The following is a 19,473-nucleotide window of genomic DNA, read 5'->3' as shown; positions in this document are numbered from 1 at the left end:
CAGCAATAAATACTATTTTGTAATTTCTGGGCTCAGGCTTGTTCAGCATGTACAATTTTTCATCATAGTGAAACTGTCAATATTAACTTATTTTTAATTCCTTATCCCTTCACTAATATAACTGTGTGTTTTATGTATCCATACTGTATTAAGTAGGCAGCTGCTAATAGTTAAGGAAGAAATTAATATTTTATTATTCTGCATAAGCCACATGGTCAAGTGTTTCAAAAATAAGAGGTTACTTTACTAAATTGGAGGGCAAAAACAAGACTAATATTCAACTTTGCCAAGTAGTTAGACACTCCCGCATCAGCAAAAAAGATAATTTCAGTTAAAGCTTCTTTACCCTGAAGAAACTAAAAATTATTTTTTAAAAATGAAAAAATACCTGGGTTTTCTTTGTCCCATTGAGAGCTGCTGAATTTGATTATTAGAAACTAAAGCTCTCACGGCGATGAGTTTAATTGAATGCAATATTACCTCACTACCTGAAATTCCTCAGTTACAAATTTTTCTCTTACCACATTGAATTAATGAAATGCCTCCAAATTCCAGCCACTATCTTTAGAAAAACATAGTAACTTTCCATTACCGTCTTTTATTTCGCTGTTGCTCAGCCATCTGTTCCATCAGCTCTCGCCTGTATTTCTCCTTTCTCCTTTGGAGAAGCTCTCGGTCCTGACCACCTAATGGAAATGATCACACATTTGTGTAAATGCTCCACAAAATACACAAAAGGTACTGAACAAAAGCACTGAATTTCAGTCAATTTAAAACCTGAAACACAGCAGAGTATATGAACACTGGATCTTTGTTGACTAAAAAAAAATAGATAGTTTTAATATACAGTTTGTTTGGAGTATGATCAAAACTACTAAAATTTTCATTATTATTTTCTCAGTTTGCCTGGTTTTGTATAGTCAGGAAGCTACAAATTTCAAAGGCATGTGATAAAACAGCAACTAAAAAAAGTTAGGGTTTTTTTTTTCCTCTAATGCACAACTAATGAAGATACACTACAGCACTCCAAAATTATGATGCACTGCTCAGGATACAAAAGGAAAGTTAAAACTGAAGAGATTCAAGCCCACAGGGAGGAAAGCAAATTCCTCCACTTCTAGAACGATTCCCATGACTACTAAGAATTAGCAAAGAACTGGGAGATGTGTGTATGCAAAGGGATAACACCCCACATGGATTTTAAGGAACCCAAAAAACTTTCAACTTTTAGTCGTACCCTCAGAATAAGTGTGGAGGTGTTCTATTATTTTACAGACAAAACAATAAAAACCATCATCACCACTTTCTGTACAGTACAACTATCAGACACAGGAATTCCTAACATACTCCATACACAAAGTCACTGTGGATCTCTAGTAAAGTTGACCCGAACAATATAGAGAAGAAAGCTGGAAAGAAATAAAATAAAAGCCAAATCAACAACAACACCAAAACCTGACGCATGACTGACTGACTTTTTTGTTCAACTATTGTGCTGGAACTGTAAAGTGACCAAAATGTGCAAGATAACCTCACGGTTTGTGATTTGGGGAGAGTCTGAAATCACTTCTCATTTTCAAAAATTTCAAGTTTTAATTTACTTAATCTTTATACAACATAGCTAACAACACTCTTCTAACCAGAACTGCCAGGAATACAAATTCATAACTCTGTGTACTCAAGTTACCACAAATGAGATACTGGACAGACCAGAGACTGACCACCACAACACCACTGTTTTAATGCTGCCTTTAAACAGTTCCAAAAAACTTTACCTGCTACATATAGTACTGAAGATCAGGTAAGTTCAAATGAAAGAATAAACAGAAATTATTCTGACAACTGTTAATCGATCCTTTCATAATTCAAACCTAGCTCGCCTTCAAAAGCTTCCATCTAAAGAACTACTACTGCAGTTCATTCATTCTTATCTTATAATTTTCTGAATTCAGCTAGGAATGCTATGCATTTAACAGTATTTCTCTCGATTACAGTCAACACTAATGTTCCCTGCTAAATTTTATGGCTATGTTTAAGCAGTAAGAGATGATCAGAATCATTTATTCTTGCCCAAGGTTGTGAAAATTACCATTTTCCATACTTCTGCAATTAAAATTCACTATAAAGTTGTGTCTTTAAGAATACAGAGGTTAAGACTTCTTCTATGCTTCATTTTGTAAAAAAAAAAAAAAAAAAAATGTAATTACATATCTGGACCTTAAACTGTTAACGATATCTAAGAAGAAACTCGGGCTCTTCAAAATTAATCAGAAAGTCCTGTTGCGTTAAGGGGGAAAACATGTTTTTCTTTATTTTTTCTATGTCAATAGTATTTATTTACCTGTCTTGGAGACAACTAGCACAAGGGGGAAAACAAAAGCTCATTTTTCTAGGTTTTAATTATTCACAGGGAAAAATAATATATGCAAGGAAAGTTTAACCCAGTGTCATTAGTTAGGTTCTCATACATACCAAGAACAAGGCCTGATCTATACCGCATTTCAGCTGCAGACCTGGCCTCCTCATTAGCTGAAGGATGAATCTGTACCTGATTTCTGGCAGAGGCAAAAAAGAAAACCAAGTGATCAACCTCAAGAATTTCTTTCACAGTCTGTGTGAAACATGATAGATGCACTTATGTCACCATGTGATACATATATGAAAAACAGCTTTCCTACAATCCATAGAAATAGCAGGAGCAAAAGCAAAAACTGCCTGGCAAGAAGACGCTTCTCACAGTTCCCATTTGCCTGTGGTTTCTGCAGCCATCAGCAACACTGACTCAGCTGAGCACTTCAATCATGCTGACAGACTGTATGGTGCCAGTCAAGAGTTTATGTAAGGGCTTTACAAGTGTTCTGCTTCTGCCTCATACACTTAAATCACTTCAGGAGTTGCAAAACCAAGACAACAGGAAAAAAAGGAATTTTAAAACTACTATCAAAAAAGGATTCCCCATTACATGAATCAATAAAAGTCTTCAGTTGGAGAAATTGGTGATCTATTGATTCAAAAAGAAAACTGGCATGCAAGCTTCAATGGCTGTTCTCAAAGGAAACATGTTTTTCTTGTTATACTAGCTGCAGGAAAAACTATCAGCCATTTCAGATAACATATCATGGATTTTAAATTAATATTTTCCTTTCATCATGATTTTCTAGTGCAGTTATCAGAAAAATACACAGTATACCACATCTAGAATATCCAGTTCCAGAGATCTGCCACATACATGCTCTCTCCTTTAATTTGTCTTCATAATCTACAAGTATGTCTCTTACTATTCCATTCAGACAGGGCCTTAAAGAAACGGAAAATATTCAGCTATGCTTGCCTAAAAACATCCAATCTGAAATGGAAGGTCCAGCAGTTTCGTGTAAATGTATTTTCAGCCTGACTGCACACTGGGCAGCAGAACCAGTTCTGAAAATATCACACAAAATTTCTAGAAATAATTCATTTTGCTAGCACAGTCAAGTCAGCTCTTTGTCTGGAGTGTGAATTCCCAAGCCTGCTTTCATGCAGCCTTTAACTGTTGAGCCTGGTTAAGAGTTTTGAGAGCTGAAGGACTTTTGACACTCACACTGCATTAATCGTAACAGATCTTGATGCTCTTGATCCCCAGGAGCTAACAAAGTCTACAACAGGTTTTGATGCACAGTTATTGGGCAAGTCTGGTGAAACAACCAATTCAGATATGAAAAGCTTCTTTAATGACAACCTAACCTTCACTATGCACCTGATAGAATTTAAAAGGGAGAGGTGACTTTTGATCAAGATAAAAGACAGGCAACACGGTGAATACAAAAATTCAGGAGCTAAAATTTGATTTATCTACATATGAAGTAATATAATTGGAACTTCAAGTAACTTCAAAGATGCCAAATATTGTATGAACACAAGAGAGCTATTCCTAAAATGATCTGGGGGGGTTGAATTTATAAGCTTTTCTCGTCTTGCAAAATGACAACTCTTTATTGTGGACTTCAAGTTATCTCAACAAAATAAGACAAGAATAGGTATTCAATGAAAAATAAAGTACCTAACAAATGCTAACAAAGTCATATATTTTCCAGAGCTGGACAGAGCCATGGACTTCCTATTTAGCAAACAAAAAAAAAAAATCAAAAAAACCCATAGGTAAACATGGAAAAAGCCTCATCTCTTACGTAAAAAGAACCACAGGTCTTCTGTAATTGAAATAAGAGTCAATAATCAAAGGCAAAAGGAACAAGCAGGTTATTAAACATTGATTTCGCATCATAACAACCCAAAAAACAACATGAAAGAATGATATCCACCCTCTTTGCATAACATGATCTCCTTTCATGATCAAGATCATCTTTTTGATGATGATCAATCTGCTCCTTACAAGGCTGGTCATGTAAGACAAATGCAGTTAGGAAAGAGAAAGCCCAGTCCATACTGTAATGAAAGGATGCAGGGAGGAAGCAAAGAAACAAACCTTAGGATTCAAAAGGCAACCTTTTTTTGTAGAAAGCAGCAAGTTTAGCAAGGCAGGCCCAGACATATTGGCCCAAATCAATCTAGAAGCTGTTGTCTCCTGTTCATAGGACACACCTAACTGCTGGCAATGGATTAAAGCATTCTACCCTTAAGAACCAAAACATTTTGCAATTCTTCTCGCTTCCCTGGCACCATTTCTATTTGTTGAAATATGCCATGGTCCTTGTGCCTCCGTCAAAACAAGCCTTTCTGAAAAGTCCTGTTATGAAAAGCTGCCCCTCAAAACTAATAAATCCCATTTAGGAACATAAGGACTTTAGCACAGAAAACAAAAATATGCCTCCTCATGAATTTAGTTTCTCTCATGAATCACACGTGTTCTGGAAAAGTTGACTTTGCCTGAAATAAAAAAAAAATACTAACTCTTCAGAAGCTGAGCTGTCAATAAGAGATGTATTTCTCCTTGAAAAGAGACTGAATGTAGTTCATAGGAGGTTAAGTGGAGCTCCTTGCAAAGGAGAAAAAAGTACTAGATTAAAAAACACATTTAATAAAAAAATACTGAAAATTAATTTTTAATAAACATTCAGTAATAGAAAATACACCAACAAAACCCCAAAGAACTTCATGTACAAATTTAAGTTCAGGCCATTCAGGTGGTGGTCCAGCAACTGCTTTTAAGAAGATGCACCAGGTTTGCCAATAGCAAAGATAAGACTATCTTCTATATTTTCTTTTAACAGAAACTAAACCTGTTTCAGAGGCCTCTCCAAATAAGCAATGAATTGCCTAGTGATATATTGGTCACAGATATATTATATAAGCACTATCCATGTTTTCTGGAATAATTAAAAACTAGTATACTTCTATTCAACATGATGTCTACTGTTGGTTCAAACACTATGCTTGCTGATCATTTATCTATATAATTCTGTATAAATTTTTTGAGAAACAAACTGTTATCAAATGGTTATTTTTATATTTTAAATATTAGACTCTGTGTCCAACTGCATTAGACAGTGGCAAACAGCTACCTAATAAAAAGAGGATATTCATCCTTCTGAGTATGAATTAACACAGATGATTAAACTTGCTGTTAGTCTCAAAAATATTTTGGTTATCTTTGTTAGACATCAAGTTTAGCTTCTAATATTTTTTCTTTCTGAAAAGCTATAGGACAAGCTGACTCTACCCTAAAACCTTCAATTTTCTCTTCTCTGAATCTCATTCAGCAGAAAACAGGCAATCTTATTCCTCTTCTCTATTTAACCACTGTTTCCATTTGCTAGTCTTTTTCAGAAACACTGTATGAATACAGGCTTTTAGAAGCACATCAGAACACAGTCTGAAACTTTGAAACAACCCATTTATTTAGTCTGCCTCTTCCAGACATTTAATTTTCTCCATAGATCTAATTCCTTTACTTTTTCTTTTTTTTTTATAAAGACTATCAAAAGCTTTTGAGAAAAAATATTTTAACTCTAGTGGCATTTGAAACTGGAAAAGCAGCATGAGACCATTGAATTAAAAAAATGCTTTTAAAACAGATAAGCATTTTAGGGCTTTCCCCCTCCCCAGTTATTAATTTGCACTATTATCCAGAAAATTATCCCTGTAAACAACAACTCAAAAGATCATTTAACCAGTCCACCAGCAACTAACAACGAAACATGACTAATATTTAACATGGTTGAAAGTAGTACAATTTGCCTTTGTTTTTTCTAGAAGTGTTAAATCTAGGGGAAAAAAAGTCTTTATTTTGCCTTACAAAGAGAAGACACTGGTGTTTCCTTCCCTTAAAGCAACTGCAGGAAAATAATTCTGGCAACAGGAAAAAAAAAAAAGCTATAACACTCATGTTCCCAAGATCTGGAAAGTGAACCAAATGAACACCCTTAAAGTCCCTTTTGTTTACAATAAACTTTACCAATTTATTTCATTTGAATTTAGCTATATGAAACACATCTGTTTCCAGGTTGGTACTGTTTTGCACCACAACTCATGTGGGTTTAAAGCAACCAGTTCTTGCAATAGAATAACCAAAGGTGGCCAGACCTTGAATGATTGGGAAGGTTATACTTTTTTTTTCTTTTAAGTGAATAAGCTGGAAGAGAATGATTAACAATTTATGTCAAAGTAACAAAACTGCTGTATCAGTTAACACAGTAAAGACTATTTAATACTGAACAGTACATAATATCAGTTTTCCTCCTGAATGATTTATCTGAGACACCCTCTTTTGTTTGGTTTGGGCTTTCTTATATGTTTATTCAACCTGTGTAGTTATTACAGAGATTAGCACCTATTAAAACCATCAGGATTTGATTCAATTACGCAAAGGTTTAAAGCCCGTCATTTACCAAGACAAGGAGTAAAAAACAAGATTTTTTAAAAACACATTTTTGCATTTTATACACACAGTGGCATGTACCAAAAATTGAAGCTCAAACCAGTTTTGGAATCTGAACTGAAAATTGACTTGCTATTACTATTTCAGACTAAGAAAACAGAGATAACACTGGGTTTCCAGTGCAGGTGTTTGCTCTCAAATAATAACATGCTTTCTGGGACACCATTCCTCACAAAAATTAATTGTGGGCTGCTTCTTCTGGAGTAATTTCTTTAGTATCCTTGGTTTGCTATAATATAGACAATGCTCCTTAATCTATGATGTATAGTCTTAGGTACTGGTCCAATTGTTCAACACTTTTTCTATAAATTATTGCAAAGTTCCTTTTTATAAGTAAGTACAAAAATCCTGCTTTCACATGGGAATCTTGTATAATTTTCAATGACAGCAAGCCATGGTTGTCAATGAGAGCTACAGAAATAAAGGAGAAAGTGGAATTAAGAATACCTTTCAGCATGAAAAACCCGGGGAGTTCTTCTGTCATAGGTGCTTTCACATCTAAATCTAGGGTCCGTTTCTTCACTTATCTCAGGATCATAGTCCACTCTGTAGTATCTTCTACCAAAATCACGATCTTCATCAAGTCTGTGATGCTTCCTAATAGGAATTACAGACTGGCTAGCAAATCCATGATGTCTTCCATTGGGAACATCCAAATCTGCATCGAGTCTTTTATTTAATAGTCGACTTCTTAATTCAACCTCATCATCTAACCTGTGGTACCTGTCTTCCTCCAGCCATCTCTTATTTTGCAGCTCTTCATAATCTTCTGTAGAAGTAAAGGCATCCTTCTTGGGAGGTTCTGCACCCGTATTAAAGGGCTGTACTTCTGTATGTAGATCTGGCTTGAGCCTGGTAACAGCAGCAGGTTTTTTATTCCTGTCCATCTCATTCTGTTTAATGGAAAAAAATATTAAAAGATCTGAATAAAAACTAATAACATTGAGTAAAACCTTAGTTTTGTATTGCTTGAAACAATCCCTAAACAAGTACTGGAAGAAAGATAAGAGGTGAGGAAAATACTTCCAGAAGTGCTTAAAAGCTAGTGTTTTATTTCTTTTTCTTGAGATTAAAAAAGGTACTCTTCCTTGTATCTAATGTGTTTCAGAAGCATGGCTATCAATCCTGGACAGGCCTTTTACCAACTCTAATTTGACTTTCAGTTTCAGAGGTGCAAATAATCAAAAAACCACTTGGAACTTTACACCTCACCAAGAGACTAGATATCTTTATTATATCCAGACTCAGGTAAGTCTGTAATACTTCTTCCCTATCAACACAACCTTTTAAAACCTGACTATTTCTTAATCTATTTCTTTGCTCTCCAGCAGAAGTCTTTATGAGGAAGGATAGTTTAGTAAATAAAAACCAAACCTATGACACACTGGACCAGAGTTCAATACACAGTTCTAACAAACTACATGGGTTTGGATAAATCCTGTAGTATTTCTGTGCATTAATCCTTCATCTATGGAATAAAGATAACAGTAACTCACACTTTACAAAATATAATGAAAAATAAATTAAGGATGTAAATGACACCAAACTGGGAAGAAGGATCAGTGTACCAGAAGGTGTAACTGCCACTCAGAAGGGTCTTGACAAACTGGAGAAATATGCTGACAAAAACCTCATGAAGATCAACAAATGCAAAGGCAAAACTCTGCACTTGAGACAGAACAATGCCACACACAGCACAGGCTGGGCACCAACTGCCTAGAGAGCAGTTCTGCAGATAAAGGCCTGGGTTAGCAGTGGGCAACAAGCTGCACATGAGTCAGCAGAGGGCCCTCAGCAGTGATAACTGCTAACAACAACCTGGGCTGCATTACTTCTTGTCAGCAGGTCAGGGTAAGTGATCCTTCTCTGCTCAGTATTTATTCAGTATCCAGGTTCTGGTGTATTGTGCCCAGTTTCTGCTCTCCCTCCCCCACCCAGATACTGATGAACTGGAGAAAGTGCAGAGGATGGCTACTGAGATGGCATTTGAGCTCTTAAAGGAGAAGCTGACAAAGCCGGGTTTATTCAGCCTGGAAGAAGGTGCCTAAGGAGGGTTTGTATGGAGCAGGAGGAACTAGTAATTGTAGTCTCTCCCTAAAGGATAGTTACAGAGATGCCAGAATAATGGTTTTCAAAGAATCAACAGTCACAAGTTGCAGGAAAGGATATTCCAGTGGGATACAGAGGAATAGAAATTCAGATCAAGAAGTTAAAGCAGTGGAACAGGTTGCCCAGAGGAACTGTGCATACTTCATCCTTTCAAAACTCAACCAGATGAGGCCTGACCAACCCAATCTAACTGTGAATTAACCCTACTCTGGGCAGAGGATTGTACTATATGACTTCCAGAGGTTCCTTGGAACTGAAGTTTATCCTAGGATTATCTAAACTGTTGGATCAAACTTTTGAGGTCACATATGTTATTTGACTCTCACTCCAAGTTAAATATCCCTCAGAGATGGCATAATCTCAACAACTAGTCACCAGGCTTTTTTTCTGTTTGTTCTTTTATGACAGCAAAATTGTTTCTACACAAGAATAATAAAAATATAACTTAGAAGTCCAACTGGACAACAAACAAAGCAAGAAGAAAAAACCCTGAGTCCCTAAATAGATTTCATTAGACAAGTCAGATAAGGAAACATAAATGCCCAAAAATGCAGAAAAATTTTAGAAATTTACATACTCAGTTACACAAACACAAACAGCATTTTTGCCAGTTTCCTAGGGATCACTGTTGTGTAGCACTCCAACCCTTCAAGAAGTCAGTTAAGAAACAGATATTGAATTTCAACATCTAAAGGATGCCTGAATACTGCCTTCTACATGTCTTCACAGACTAAAATATTTTTTAACTATATGACACTCCAATGTACTTGGAGGAAAAGATCTTTACATAAGACCTTTACATAAGAAAACAATCCTTCTAGAAACAAGAAACATTCTTCTGGAGAGAAATTAAAAACACATGGGTATTTGCACTTGCTGTAAGAATGACAATAAACTTTTGGATGTTTTGAGTACAAATACAAGGCACTTCGTGGAACGACCTAGCTCTCACGCTAGTGTACGCTTCAGAATTTCTGTATTAAAAAGAAGTGGAAGGCCTTCTTAAATCAAATCTACATTAGGGAGTTCCAAATTATTAAACTAAGGCAAAAATATTTTAAAAATAAAATTTACCCTTTCCAGAAAAGATTTTATTATTAGAAAGCAGATTTCTCAGATCAATATATTGCTTCCAGACTACTAAAGCAAAGGGTCTCACAACAATGTTAATCAGATCTAAAAATCCCATTGGCTGTTGCATTGGTTTGGCATAAATTTCTTCATAGTAGCTTCTATGAGGCTATGCTTTAGATTTGTGATGAAAACAATGTTGGTAACAGAGGAATAATTTAGTTCCTACTGAATAGCACTAACACAGTGCCAAAGACTTTCTGGTTCTGATGGTGTCCCACCAGCAAGGTGGCTGTGGGCACAAGGGAAGCTGACCCCAACTGACCACAGGGATATTCCACACTACAGGATGTCATGCTCAACATATAAAGACGGGGAAAGGAGAAGGGCAGGGGGACATTCAGAGTGATGGCATTTGACTTCCCCAGTCACTGTTATACATGATGGAGCCCTGCTTTCCTGGGGATGGCTGAACACCTGCCTGCCCATGGGAAATAGGGAACGAACTCCTGATTTTGCTTTGCTTGTGTGCGTGCAGCTTTTGCTTTACCTCTTAAACTGTCTTTAACTCAACCTACAAGTTTTCTCACTTTTACCCTTCTGATTCTTTCCCTCATCCAGTGGAAGGGAGTGTGCATGTGTTCCTACCTGCTTACTGCCATACAAATCAAAGGCCTCAGATCAGAACGTGATTTCAATTATGCATGTGTCTAGCTCACTTTCAGTAGTAAATTTTTTTAATTTTTGTTTTTTATTCACAAATGCACAGCCTCATATTCTGGACAGTTGCCTGCACTTGCCTTGCTTTCTCATGAACTGGACACAGACTAAGGAAAAGAGCATCTGCAAATAAAAGCTCTATAAGGTTCAATATTTTGTTCAAAGAGACAGCTTTTTTGGCTACCACTTTTATCACCAAAAACAACCCAGGGATTTGCTTTAGACACATAGAAGAATGAAAGCACCCATCTATGACACAGATATGATGGAAGCAGGAATCAAGAACTGTACTGTATGAGTTGTAACCAGGACCTCCTAGACACATTAATAAAACTGGTCTCATCGAACAACATAATTTGCTTGTTTTGTCTTACTTTGTATGTCTTAGTTATTGGTAGGACTGTAAAACTGTATTACCTCTCTGTTTTTCTTCCCTAATTTCCTTAGCCTTTCATTCCATTCTTCTTTATCCCTGAGATATTGATTGTACTCCTTGTTTCTTTCAAGTCGTAATTTCTCCTAAAATAGGCATTGAAAAGGGCATCATAATTTAGCATTTTTAGTAGCTTTTAACTTCATAGAACTGACGTATTAAGTGAATACATGCAAACTGTGTGTTTGGCCCCCCCTAGTCTTTGTGATGTACAAATAAGGCTTGAATTGCTTTGAGGTTTTTATTCATTCTTGAACATAGTACTTTCCCCTAATCTGAAATCTGTAAGCAGAAGTCAGCTCCTTGGCCATGAAGTCTAGTCCCCAGTGACACTACTGTAGATCAACCAGTTAGGCTTCCTCCTGCTAAACCTATTCCAAAATTTTCCAAAGGCTCACTCCCTTGACAATTAGAAACCAGTTTCTAATTTCCAATCTGAATGTATTTACAGATGATTTTTACACATACGATTTTTATTGTGTGTTAAGATTAGTTGTGTATTGCCCTGTTCATAATTAAAACAGGACAACAAATACATGTATAGAAAAGATGCGTCAATTATAGCTTAGGGTATAACATGAACTGTGAAATTCAAACAAGCAGTTAAATTTGACTTGAACTTGACAGCAAAAGAGTCAAAAGTGCAAAGAATGCAAGGAAAAACAGGGAAAAAACTGATCTATCCACATTGTCCTAGTTGCTTTTTCAAGGTGACAATATTTATAACCAGCTTGCTCAGGTCCAAAAACACACATGAACTGCACATCAATAGTCTAATAATATATGAAACACAAGTCTCTGGATAAAGCAAACTCTAACTTACATTACTTCTTGATATTACTACCTTGTGCTTAGAGCATGGGGCATCTCTTATATTACCTCATTTCAACCATCACATAAATTAAAAAAAGAGAGTTATATTACAACATTACAAAGCATGCTCTTTTCCACTGCAGCATTTTCAAAAAAAAAAAAAAAAAAAGGAAAAGGTATTAAAAAAATCTGAACATTACATATAAATTTACTTTCTCATGAACCAATTTACAACAAAAAAAATTTATACCTCAATCACCATGGAAATACCAGACTCGTAATAGATTTGCAAATCATACTAATAGTCGCCAAAATTGTTTGGTTTGATTTTTGGTTTTTTCCCAAAATTTGTGTCTAGGTTTTATAACAGTGACAATATAAAACATGCAGACAGCCATGAAAGCTGCCTGAGAGGCATTTTCCAAAGCTGAGAAACAAGCTTCGTCTTTAACAGGTGGCAAAACACTCAGCAGAAAATTCAATATGCTGTGTGACTGCACTGAAGGAAATCAAAATGCAAATGTCAACCTCTCATCCCTATCTGCCCAGAAACCAACTGTTTAGCAGGGCACAGTGTGACATCTTCTGGCAGCTTCTAGGTTCTGCAACAGCAATAAATGGGTAAAAAGCATAAAAAGGATATAACACAACTGTACAAACAGACAATCTCAATAAATGTTGACCTGCTATGATATAAAACCACCAATGATCAGACATGTTCCCAGTTCAAATACATCTTCAGTTTCCACAGAATTAATCAAAGATACTTTTATTTTCCACTGTTTCAGCACACATACTTGCAAGGGTTAACACAAAGCTCATGAGAACCTGAAGATAACACAAATTTAGTACAAGTGTATGCAGCCACTGAGGAGGAGTCCTTTTCCCCTTTCTGGACATTTCATTCTTGCTGCCTCCTTTTTGCATTCATGTAACTTGGAGTTTGGGGTTTTTTCACAAGGGCAATTTCACTTATTTGAGTTCTCACCTGGCTCCTCATATGGCCAAAGCACCACAAGAGAGGCAGAAAGTGTAAGTAAGCACAGCAAGGACAAGACCAACACATCCCAAAACAGAAGCCTTGCACCAGGTTACAACGACAGTTAGTCCCAAACACAGATCAACAGTGCAACCTCAAGCCAATATAGGTTAAAAAACACCCAAAAGAAAATAAAACTCCCAGGAGCGCAAATGTCTGGTCCTCCTCCAGCAATACAGTTTGTCTTTCTTCCTTGTATGCCCACTGTGGTTTGACTAATCCTAACAACCAACCAGTTGCACTTGTAGAATTAGCAAAACTTTTGATAAATTACAGTGTTTCTGCTGACTCAACTTCCTGGATCAATTTACAAGCAAATATAAGAAAGGAACTGGGATTATAAGACCAACCATGTGAGGGCATGAGGAGAGATGACTCCTGTAAGACTGATTTTGGCTTTCACAGAATTATACCATACATCAGAGGAATGGATCAGAGGTAAAGAAAACCCACATAAGCATGTTGCATTTTCGTAATTGAACCTCCACGAAGCTCCAACAGCAGGGAGACTTTCATGGCTGGTATACTACTACAACAAATGAAAGCAAGATCACAAACTGCTAAGAAACCTCTGGGAGATCAAAGGGGCTAAATGCAGAAAGAGTTTGTGTACTCCATTCACAAAACAAATTAGCATCTGTACTCTCAATGAAAGATTTGAAATTGCGAAGATTCCTATATTAACAGCAGGCAATATGTGAAATATCAAATCAGCTTTTATTTAGATTTCCAGATTCAACTGTTAAAAGAAAGAAGTGTGTGAGGATAAGTGGGTAGGTTAAGTGTAAGCAAAAGACACCAAAGCAAATTGTGAGCAGCAGAAAGCACACTTTCTTCAGTGCTGTTAGGAACTGGTAAAAATATCACTGTAGAAACACCTACGAGCAAATATTTTTAAAACAATCCCCAGGCTGCAGTAAGAAGAGCAATAAAGTAGAAAAGCATACACAATTATAACAAAACCAATGTTCTTTATCAGATCAATATTTATTGCTGAACAAAACCTAAGCACAACCACTAGTTGTGGATGAGAAGTAGCAAACCTCAGACTACTATCAGTATGGAACTATACATCAAATTATGAAAAATTGAGTAAAAGTAACCTAGGATTAAATTTTTTTTAAAACAAAACAAAAACAAAATAAAAACAAACAAAACAAAAACAAAATGTAAAGACTTGACTTTTCAGAAAATCATTCTAATGACCACTTCCAAAAATGTTCTATTGTGTAAAAAAATCAAACCAAACAAACACCCAAACAAAAAAACTTGAATAGAAATATTTTTTCCACAACAGTTTAGACATTCAGGTTCATTTTCAAGTTACAGTTCACTTACTTAATTTCCTTCATATATTTACCTTGGCAGATCTTCGCTCATCAATAGGAAGAGATAATCCCTGAGTATATGGATCTACTTCACCAGTAGTCAGATAATTTTTCTACATTAAAAAAAATTTAAAACCATTCAATATATTTTAAAATACCAATTCTTATTCAAGTAAATAGTTTTTAGGAATCATATTTTTTGAAATTAATTTGAGCAATTTAGTGAAAAAAAAAAACACTGAAGACAACCTTAATGTTTTTGAAAATGTAGAGTGTTCTTGGAACGCATGAATGAAGTCAAGGAATGCAGAAAGTAAACGTCTCTGTCAAGTTTTAAGCTTGAGTTTGAAAGTGTTTGTCACTTCTTCCCTGTTACACTATTTGAAGTATTACAGTTAGTCTCTGTATACTAAAAAAAACCTAATTTTTATTCAAAGAAACCCCACTCAGTTCTTCTGTAGCATAAGCACAAGCATCTGTACAAGCATAAGAGGAATTTTCCAAGATGATATCTGAAGATGAAAAACTGCTTTTTCTAACTGCAGAAAACATGTCTACCTCTTACTTCAATAGATGAAATCTATGCTAACAGTAGCATAGTCACATCTGTATCTCAACAGTGTTTTCTATACCAGCATTCCCCAAACTTTTCAGGATAACGACCCATTACTAAATCTTGTAATTCCTTACGGACCATCAGTCACTTTCAGAACAGAAATTCCCATCAAAACCACAATGTTGTTGCTCCGTATAGATCTCTGGGTCACAGTTTGGGAACTGGGCTGTGCAGCAAGTCAAAGTAGTTGCCTTTCAAACGAAATACCAATGCTGGGGCACGTCCTTGGCTTCCAGGTCTAGTGGCTCCGTCACACATCACTCTTTTACTAAAAGCATCCCCAGGCCCTTCTCAGTCAATCATCTGTGTTTTATAAATCTGATTAACAAAATGATCATCTCTTTGTGTGGCATGGGCTGAAGAAGGGAATGGGTGAGATATGGTATTCACTAGCACTGTTTCCCTTCCATTATCTATGTTGCAGGGTAACTTAAAAGCTTGGAGGCACTCAAGAGCTCTGTCTGTTCCAGTACAAAACCACATCATTATGACTTATATTTTACAATTACACATTAGAAGATTTAAGGGGTTTGCAAACATTCAAGCATCAAGACAACTAGCTTAAGTAAATAAACCGTAATCCTCATTATTAAGTAATTTTTTTCACGCATTCTGAAGACATCTACGGAAATCATCCCTGATGTTAAAAACATATTTGCCAAAAATCAGAAGTTGATATGGAAACTGCATTTTTCTAGATAAGCAAGATTAAACAAGTTATTAATTAAAAAAAATTATCACTGCGAGAGCTGCTAAAAGTTACACTATCTCTTTAGGTGGGCAAAAGAAATTAGAGATTGGAAAAGAAATTAAAGATTGTTATCCTGTCTCTTGGTCAGGCCTTACAAGCTTAATATAGCTAACATGTACTACATCAAAAAAAAAAAAAAACATAACAAACCAAAACAAAACAAAATAAAACAAAAAACACCACCTTGTAAACCTAAATTTGTAAAACTGGAGTTCAGTTGAGAATAAAACACTAGAAGTTAATGCAAAAATTATATTATTTGGGTACTTTGGTGAAAATTATGAAACATTAATTTTAACACAACATTCTAACTTCGAAAATAATCTGGAGTTTTAAGATTAAACAAGAAGCAACAATCACATAAGCATAATTTGAGTCAGAGGTTAAGAAGGCAGTTTATTCTGCTGTTGCTATTGTTTTTCACAAATTCTGTTATTCAAAGCCCCAGAAAAACCAGTAGGTTGTGTTTCTACCATGTTACTGAAGTTGTTTGATCTGAACAACCTGAATGGACTGTGTTAAATTTTAAAATTATAGATACATGACAGTATAATGATATAAATAATTAAAAATCAATTGGCCAAAGCTTGCAAAAATAACACCAGAGGTTTTATTTTTCCTCACAATTCTTGCATTCTGGCCACCAGGTGTTGAATAACTGACTCTACTGCTTCCCTAAGCACAACTGATGATAGTGATTGGAAGAAAAAATCCCTGACTGGTTTCAATGACACACTATAATATTTCAGAGGTTACTATTTTGTATCAGCCTTATAAAGTATGTATATCATGGAGAAAAAAAAGGATCTGAACTCTCAATATCTATGTAACTGATAAACCTGGAAGCAAATGTCTACTAAAATAAAAACTATTGTACAGTCAGCATTAGACAGCAACAATAGCAACTGCAAAGGGAAAAGGAAATCAACAAATGTTTTAAAATATTACTAATGGAAAATAATAAATACAATTAATAATTTTGCACAAAGCAAACAATGCTGTTAGTCACAACTAATCACTACAGCATGCACAAACACACAAACCACACAAAAAAAATGATTTCTTAAATTCCAAGAGCACAAAGCCTTCAAACAAAGCAAAAAGCAACTAATTGGAAAGAAAAAAAAAATCATATTGCAGACACCCTACCTTTCTTTTTGCCTGTGATATACCCTAAAAGTCAGGGAGAAGATACTATTCAAAAAGAGTCTTTCATTCAAAAATATATGACTTAACAAAAAGTCTTTCCTTTCTTAAAGCAAATTCATTTTTTCATTTTAAGAACTAAAGACACTGATAAATAGCATTTTCATATAACAGAAATTATTTGGTTCCTTATTTTTTCTGTCTCACGAAGAGGAGATACGGAATACTCCCAAGATGATGACATTTCATACATATCATTTCAATTTTAAATTGACTGTGACATTTAGTAACTCATGTTAAGCAGAACATCAAAGCTTTTTTCTTCCTAAAATTAAAAAGAAGTTGTCAAATGGACTCACACTAATTACAGAAATATTCTTACCCCAATTACAGACCACAAAATACGTTAAGTACTTAAGGAAGTAACAGATTTTAAATTCTTAAGCAAAAAACTAAGGAAGAAGACAAAAAAATAAAGTATTCAGAATAAAGTGTACTAAGTAATACGTAGTCTCATGGCAATGAGATCTGTAGAAGCCTAAAATATATAACCCTTCCTAGAGGTAACATTTTGAAATTACTTTTATCCAAGTCTTTGAAATGAGCCATTGCTTATAAAAATTTTTTACAGATATCATTAATTTTCATTCAAATAAATGAAAGAATCATTTTAAGATACTCACTAAAGTACAGCAAGCAGTCAAGCAGCCATACCTGAGAAAGATATCGCCTATAATCTTCTCGGAGTTCCTCTTTGAGTTTATGTTTCTTTCGTTCATATTCCTCTCCAAGAGGTAAACTCATGCCATAGTCACCTGAAAGTTTGACACCATGAAATATCATATTTACTATTTTCCATCAATGCAAAGCACATCCTGCAAAAGCTACATCTGGATTTTGACACAAGCAATAAAAAAAAATTAATTATGCAACCAGTAATTACAAAACAGCCAAAAAAACAGTAGTATGTATGAGTAGATGGATGGAAAGCACAAAAAAAATAGATTGGTATTTGGATATTAGTTTTTCTCTAGTCCTTGCGCTTTTTCTCTCCACTGGAAAAAAAAAAGAAAAAAAAGCAACATAAATTGAATTCATTTGAAGAGTTTACAAACAGTATAATATAACCTAAAGATTATACATATTTTTTTTGTGAATGTATGTTTCAGAAGAAATCTCCTTTGATGTGTTAGTTCCTAAATTAATCTGATATTTTATGCTGTGCTTGTCACACAAGAGAAAACATAATTCACAACTGAAAGCAACAAGCTATTTGTTTAGCACAAAGCACTTGAAAAATATGTTGGCTTCTATATAACTAGAATCTGACCACACGATAATTATAATCATTCTTCTTTCCACCGCAGTGTTTTTAATTGTAGTAGACCCAAAACACATTAGTACTTTTCTGAGATTACTATCTGGTCTCATAACAGCTGCTAAATTAAAAAAATAATGCTATGCAAGCTGTTTGCTGTTCCCAAAATACATCTTAACGTACTTTGCAAGAAACACTCCCTGCCCCAGAAGGCCATCTCTGCAACCACTTTCACCACTCTCCACAAAGAGCTAGTGAATTCCACAAACCCATCCAACAAGAGACAAAAATTGCAACTATTGGGTGGGGGCTTTTTTTATTAAGCATTTTTATTAAGCATTTCTACATCTTGTGATCTATGTAAAATTAATAGCAAGGAGTAAGAGAGAAGAGAGGGATATTCAAGATTTACTCTTATATCAGTCCCAATTTATTGCATGAGTTTGTTTGGCCGGGATTGAGATATATTCTGACAGAGCTGAAACTGTCCTCCTAAGCCAGTGAAGCAGTGTAACAGGGAAGAAGTGACAAACAGGAGTCAGCCTGCTGTTCTGTAGAACCAAAGGACCTGATTAAATATGTCATATGCTACTCTGAAACAGCTTGCAGAATTCAACTACTAACCAAAATCTGCACAGGAGCTTCTTCTCCAACCTCCAAGTTACTTTTTTCTCCCAATTCCACACATAAGGTAAATGTGAGTTCTGTTTAAAAAAGTAATGTACCATTTCAACACTAAGAAAAGGGATAAGTGCAAGGATGAACAGAATACAGAAGAGGAAATGGTTTGTTTCAGCTACTTGCTCTTGCTTTTTATTTTCACATGTATTATTTTTGAATTAGTTATAGAAAACCAAGAAGAAGGTCAAAAGCAACTAACAGGTCAGACCAAGATTTATTCAGGAATTTCACAGATGCCAGTAAAATTCAGTATCGAAAAAAAAAAAAGAAAAGAAGTGACAATTAAGGAATCAAGTGCTTTGATTCAAATATGTGAAGTATTCAAACAAAAAAGTGTTTAATTTTTTTAACAGAAGACCTTTTTTTGGCCACTGGAAAAGCACTGATATAACAATCATGGGTAATGATCTGCAGGATATTTGAAAACTACTCACTTCAAAAACTTATTCTAGGAGAGCCTAGCAGAGCAAAACTACTGCAGCTAACATACATTCACCCTAATTTCGTGCGCAACTTGTCTGAATTCTTCCATCAGAATAAGAGATTTACTTCCTTTTTCAATGGTTTTCTGCTT

General features: G+C 35.2%; 1 protein-coding gene across 11 annotated transcripts in view; it reads right to left on the bottom strand.

Annotated features, from left to right (window-relative positions):
• Positions 1-19,473, bottom strand: part of CSPP1 (centrosome and spindle pole associated protein 1) — a 66,801-nt gene that overhangs the window by 38,476 nt on the left and 8,852 nt on the right. For 5 of the 11 annotated variants that reach the window (XM_027638789.1, XM_027638794.1, XM_027638798.1 and 2 more), the window contains 7 exons: positions 17,615-17,715; positions 16,904-16,927; positions 14,420-14,500; positions 11,192-11,293; positions 7,322-7,767; positions 2,473-2,555; positions 593-686 (listed from right to left, as the gene is read on the bottom strand). In XM_027638789.1, coding sequence (XP_027494590.1) covers positions 593-686; positions 2,473-2,555; positions 7,322-7,767; positions 11,192-11,293; positions 14,420-14,500; positions 16,904-16,927; positions 17,615-17,715 — 931 coding nt within the window. The remainder of the gene's footprint in view (positions 1-592; positions 687-2,472; positions 2,556-7,321; positions 7,768-11,191; positions 11,294-14,419; positions 14,501-16,903; positions 16,928-17,614; positions 17,716-19,473) is intronic. The other 6 variants (XM_027638800.1, XM_027638792.1, XM_027638795.1 and 3 more) reach the window with 5 other exon arrangements.

The sequence above is a fragment of the Corapipo altera genome, unplaced genomic scaffold (assembly GCF_003945725.1).
Source record: "Corapipo altera isolate COAL_440 unplaced genomic scaffold, ASM394572v1 49, whole genome shotgun sequence".
In the NCBI taxonomy this organism is placed as follows: domain Eukaryota; kingdom Metazoa; phylum Chordata; class Aves; order Passeriformes; family Pipridae; genus Corapipo; species Corapipo altera.
This window is presented reverse-complemented; position numbering and strand designations above follow the sequence as displayed.